The following is a 5034-nucleotide window of genomic DNA, read 5'->3' on the forward strand; positions in this document are numbered from 1 at the left end:
GACATCCATCATGTCTGTCAGTCCTTCACAGTGAACAGGTGATGCCTGCAGACCGATCTGTGCCATGAGCAAAGACTGTACAAAACCATGACCCTGACCAGCAGTAACTTGTCTCCCAGCCTCCTGGAGCTAAAGGAGCCACCCTCAACACGAGATACTCCTCTGCTAGATGTGTTTAAGTTGGTCTGAGCTTTATTCTGCTTTTATCACTGTCTGCGTTTGATTTTGTCCTTGTTCCACCTAAAGATTTTTGATGACTATGTCGTGAACATGCGCTTTGTTTGTGTGTATGTTATGTTTTCAATAGTTTTGGGCGCCTTTCTTGAAGCCCAAAGTTCTCTTAACGTGGATGTGTTGTATAATTTAAACCTCAACGTCATCACTCTGTCCAAAGATCGTCTATGAAGGTAATGATTAGTCCACCTTCTAACACTGGCCCAGTGTGACTGTGGAGCGACGAGTGGGTCAGAAAAAGACGCGAAACGGACCAGAACATGGTAGACTGAACATGAGCAGCCTCCATCTGATGAAGAGACGATCTTTGATACAACGTCATCCTTTCGTCCCGGCGCGTTCTGATGATGTAAGCAGCGTGCGACGGCACAGCCTGGGCTCCGGAGCTGGTTGGCAGGCAGGCGGAGATGGCTGCGCCCGTGGAACGGTGCCGCAGCCGCAGCGGCGGGTCTGCCGGGTGTCGGGGGGCGGTGAAGCCGTGGTGGCGGATCGCGGTACTCCTGCTGTGTATGTCCTCCCTGCCGGCGGCAACCGCGCTGGTGGAGGGCCTGTACTGCGGAACCCAAGTCTGCTACGATGTGCTCGGCGTCACCCGGGAGGCCACCAAGGGAGAAATCGCCCGGGCTTACCGGCAGCTGGCCCGCCGGTACCACCCGGACCGGTTCAGGCCGGGAGAGCCTGGCTCTGAGGGAGAGACCCAGGAGTCCGCCCAGGCGAAGTTCCTGCTCATCGTAACCGCGTACGAGACGTTAAAGGTCGGTCCAACACTGTGAAGTTTTCCCTGAGACACTCAGGCCTTCTTCAGTGTGCCAGACAGACTCATCACATCAATACTGTGATTAGAGTGAGATGATATATATTTAGAAGATGCTGCATTCTTAGCAGCGATAAATGTAATTGATGCGCATCATACAAAGCTCCACACGGTAAGCTCCTTTTCACACACAACAAAAACTTCTCGTTTTGCTGTGAAATGAAGTTGGAGGAAACTGTGGTTATACCCTGGTGTTCTCAGAAAGTTCTCTGACTAACTTTATTTTCATCAGTGCACTGGTAAGACCGATGTACAGGCAGATGTTCAAATGGCTGGGTTAGTTTCTGTGTACGATGAGGAAGTGTCACATAGATTGGACCCTACAAGAAGTTATTCCCCAACAGGATTCCCCCCCTAAGAACTGAGGCAAGAGCAAACAGGGAGATGAAGGAAGTCTGCAAGTATGAACAGAAATAGTCCTCCTGAAAAGAGCCAGAAAAAAGAGACAGTGCAGGTACGTATGTTTAGAATTTGAAGTTAAAACGGATGTTAATGTGTCATTATCTGTGTGTGCAGGATGAGGACACTCGGCGGGACTATGACTACATGTTGGACCACCCTGAGGAGTACTACCAGCACTACTACGCCTACTACCGTCGGCAGCTCACCCCCAAAGTGGATGTCAGAGTCGTCATCCTGGTCACCATCTGTGCCATCTCGATCTTTCAGGTACGACTGCAGCCTCCTAATTTCCAGCTGGTCTTGCTTGACTACAGATGAACTGGCTCTCGGTTCATAAATGATGATGATATTCTGTTTTTTATCATCATTACATCCCATGAAAAGCCCAAACCCACGAATGAATATATTACCTATATTCTATAGACCAAACAAATCATCAAGAAAATAATCTGTAGATTAATCAATAATAAGATTAAGTGTTAATCGCGGCCTAGTTTAAACACCATTATCACATACCTTATCCCCCCTGTCTGTTGTCCAGTATTACAGCTGGCACAGCAGCTACAATGAGGCCATCAACTACCTGGTGACAGTCCCAAAGTACAGAATCCAGGCAACAGAGATTGCCAAGCAGCAGGGCCTCCTCAGCCGCACCAAGGAGAAGGGCAAGAACCGCCGCTCCAAAGAGGAAATCCGAGAGCAGGAGGAGGAGGTGATCAGGGATATCATCAAAACCAAGATCGACATCAAAGGGGGGTACCAGAAGCCCAACCTGTCGGACATCCTGCTCTGTCAGATCGTGCTCTTCCCCTACTATCTGACCAACTACGTTGCCTGGTACGTCTCCTGGGTTTACCGCTTCACCATCTGCAGGGAGGAGTACGGAGACGAGGAGAAGTTCTACATCATCAGGTCAGTTCTAACAGAAAGCTGAACTCTGATACAGTGTTGGACCTCCTCTCTCAGCTCAGTGGTATCACAGCAGACTCTGTTTTAATTCTCAGGAGGTATATGAAGATGTCTCAGTCTCAGTTCGACAGTCTGGATGAAAGCACCAGACAGTCCTTCCTGGACAAACGGCTCTGGATCAAAGAAAACTATGAGGTTTGTCACTTTGAATTCTCTCTCTGTAGATTTCTTTGCATCTCTAATGTTCATAATGACAATGCCATGCTGATGTTTAGTAGCTGTAATGTCATTTTCACCATCTTTGTCTAGGTGTTAGCATGCTAATATTAGCTAATAAAAGCGAAATACAATGTTATGTCTGAGTTAGCCTCTGCTCAACTAGCTTTTATAGCTCAGTGCAGTCTCCCATCCTTCTCCATCATATCTATAAAACTCAGCAATGCTCTTCTGAAGTCAGTTTTTGTGTGAAACATGAATAACTCAGCACTGTAAACTGTAAAGTTTGCTGATGTGCATCTTTCAGGTGTACAGAAAGGAGCAGGAGGAGGAGATGAAGGTGAAGATGGCGACCGACCCGAGGATGAAGAGGTACCGCCGCTGGATGAGGAACGAGGGGCCGGGCCGACTGACATTCATTGACGACTGACGGCGGCGAGCCCCGCCAGTGACATACACACCTGCCTCAGTGCCAACATGCACGGACAACACATGCTGTGCTGTGTGGACGAATGCCTGTACAGAAAGATTAATTGAGCTGGTTTATACAGTGAGAGATATTTTCATAGCGATCGGGCCTCATAAAGGGGGTGCAGTGGAATAAACTGTGAACTGGGGCTTCAGACTTTTGAGTAATTTTTTTTTACATCATGCTATTTTTTTAATGTTTAACGATATTTATTTCTGTAATCTTCTCCAGCCCGTTTTTATTCTCTCTCTCTCTCTTGCTGCTGATGAATGAGTTTTGGTCATTCATTGCTTTTATGATGAATAGATTGAGGCCAGAGAGTGAAGTTTGGTTAAAACCTCACTTTGTTCCACAGAGTCAGACGAGAAGAGTGGCTAGCTGACAGTATTGGAGAAGGAAGTGGTGAAGAGATGAAATTGATATTCATGTTCTCTGGGAAGATGACAAACAGCAGGTTCCTTTGTTGACCAGAAGAACATGTCAGTTGTTGAAACATAAGAGGACAGTGATGAACTGGTTGGTATAACAGATTATTCAAACAGATAATCTCCTTTGAGGATTTTCTCTCTTATCTGATCTGTGCTGTCAAACCTTGTGTAAATGGAAGCCAAAGTCACTGCCTCAACTATCCGTAAATTGTGTTGGTGGGTGTTTGTTATCATGGTTTCCACTCTGTCTCTCAGAAGTCCAGGTGACCACTTACTGTTTACTGCATTGAAATAACTTTACTTAATATTATTTATTGTTTCACATTTCATTGGTCTTTTGTCAGCATTTTGGTGTTGAGACGACATCAAACTTATACTGTAACTCCAGTCATACGGTTTTTGATATGAGCACAACAAAATAGTTTTTTAATAAATACATTGAAACATACATTTTCTAGTAACTTTGTTTCAGCTGGCCAATTGACAGTTTACTAAACCAGTCCTCTGAACAGCAATTGTCCAATCATGGCTGAGCAACAGTAACTGTCATGCTTAGGATTTGGACATGCAGCCTGCCCTCAGTCTGTTACTGCTACATCATCTATGTAGCCAAGGTTCATGCTTCAAGTGAATAAGTCAGCCAGAGACAGTGCTTTCAACCAACCCAAGGAGCTAATGTTGGCTTAGTGTCCAAAGGCAAAAATCAGACAATGGTCCGCACATTGTACTGAACAATTCAACATTTTGATCTACCACAGGTCTTTGATCTTACTAAGGTCTTTGTCGGGCATGTTTAAATCACCATTACAAAGCAGAGAAAACAATATATGAACACAAACACAATTAAAGCTGCAAGCAGTGTTGGAGGACCCTCGCTCCTTCGTGCACGTCGGGTTGGGCGCTGGCTTCATCCTGTAGCCGGACGCCGACCCTTCCATGCCAAGCTCAGAATTTTCATGTATTTCGGACAGTGCATCAAGGAGTTACATGTCACTTCCTGTGTCCCCTATGTGGCGCTACAGAACAGCCACTAATCACGTCCTATATTTCAGCATATGAAGTGTTGACTACACCGTGAAAGTTTCATGCAAATCAAATGATGATTGGCACAAAAGTCTTACTTCCTGTTGTCACTAGGTGGTGCAATGACTGTGGTCACTAACTGGCATGTAGATGTTTTCAGGCCGGAGGCCAGAGTCTTATTAATCATGACAAGTTTGGAACAGATTGGATAATGTACACTGAAGAGACAACAATTTCCTGTTTCATGGAAAACACGACGTTGCCACGGTGACATCGTTTGGCGAAACCTCAAGAGCTTTATAAGTGAGCATCATCCATATCCTGGGAATGTTTGGACTGAATTTGAAGTGGCTGTAAGAATTCAGAGAATAGAACGTATCACCTCCTGTGGCGTAGTGAGTGTAGTTCAAAATTGTTCAACGGTGTCATTTCTTTTCAAACTGCCAGATTTCTCCACATAGCCGTGGCACAGGACAGACGGGCTCTGGCCTAGGTGCTTGCTGCTAAAATGACGAGATGTGGCTCCCTGGACAGCAAAG

At 45.8% G+C, this 5034-nt stretch overlaps 1 protein-coding gene across 1 annotated transcript; it reads left to right on the forward strand.

Annotated features, from left to right (window-relative positions):
* The first annotated feature begins 592 nt into the window (after positions 1–592).
* Positions 593–3193, forward strand: dnajc25 (DnaJ (Hsp40) homolog, subfamily C, member 25). Its single transcript, XM_070850399.1, has 5 exons — positions 593–989; positions 1565–1717; positions 1992–2362; positions 2455–2554; positions 2883–3193. The coding sequence occupies exons 1-5, from the start codon at positions 642–644 to the stop codon at positions 3003–3005; spliced, it is 1095 nt and encodes a 364-aa protein (XP_070706500.1). The 5' UTR covers positions 593–641; the 3' UTR covers positions 3006–3193.
* The last annotated feature ends 1841 nt before the right edge of the window (positions 3194–5034 follow it).

Source organism: Pempheris klunzingeri, chromosome 19 (assembly GCF_042242105.1).
Source record: "Pempheris klunzingeri isolate RE-2024b chromosome 19, fPemKlu1.hap1, whole genome shotgun sequence".
NCBI classification, from domain to species: Eukaryota; Metazoa; Chordata; class Actinopteri; order Acropomatiformes; family Pempheridae; genus Pempheris; species Pempheris klunzingeri.

Coding starts and splice junctions, on each gene's coding strand:
- dnajc25 (XM_070850399.1), top strand. CDS start 642: ATGGCTGCGCCCGTGGAACGGTGCCGCAGCCGCAGCGGCGGGTCTGCC. Junction 990..1,564: donor CCGCGTACGAGACGTTAAAG/GTCGGTCCAACA, acceptor CTGTGTGTGCAG/GATGAGGACACTCGGCGGGA. Junction 1,718..1,991: donor GTGCCATCTCGATCTTTCAG/GTACGACTGCAG, acceptor TCTGTTGTCCAG/TATTACAGCTGGCACAGCAG.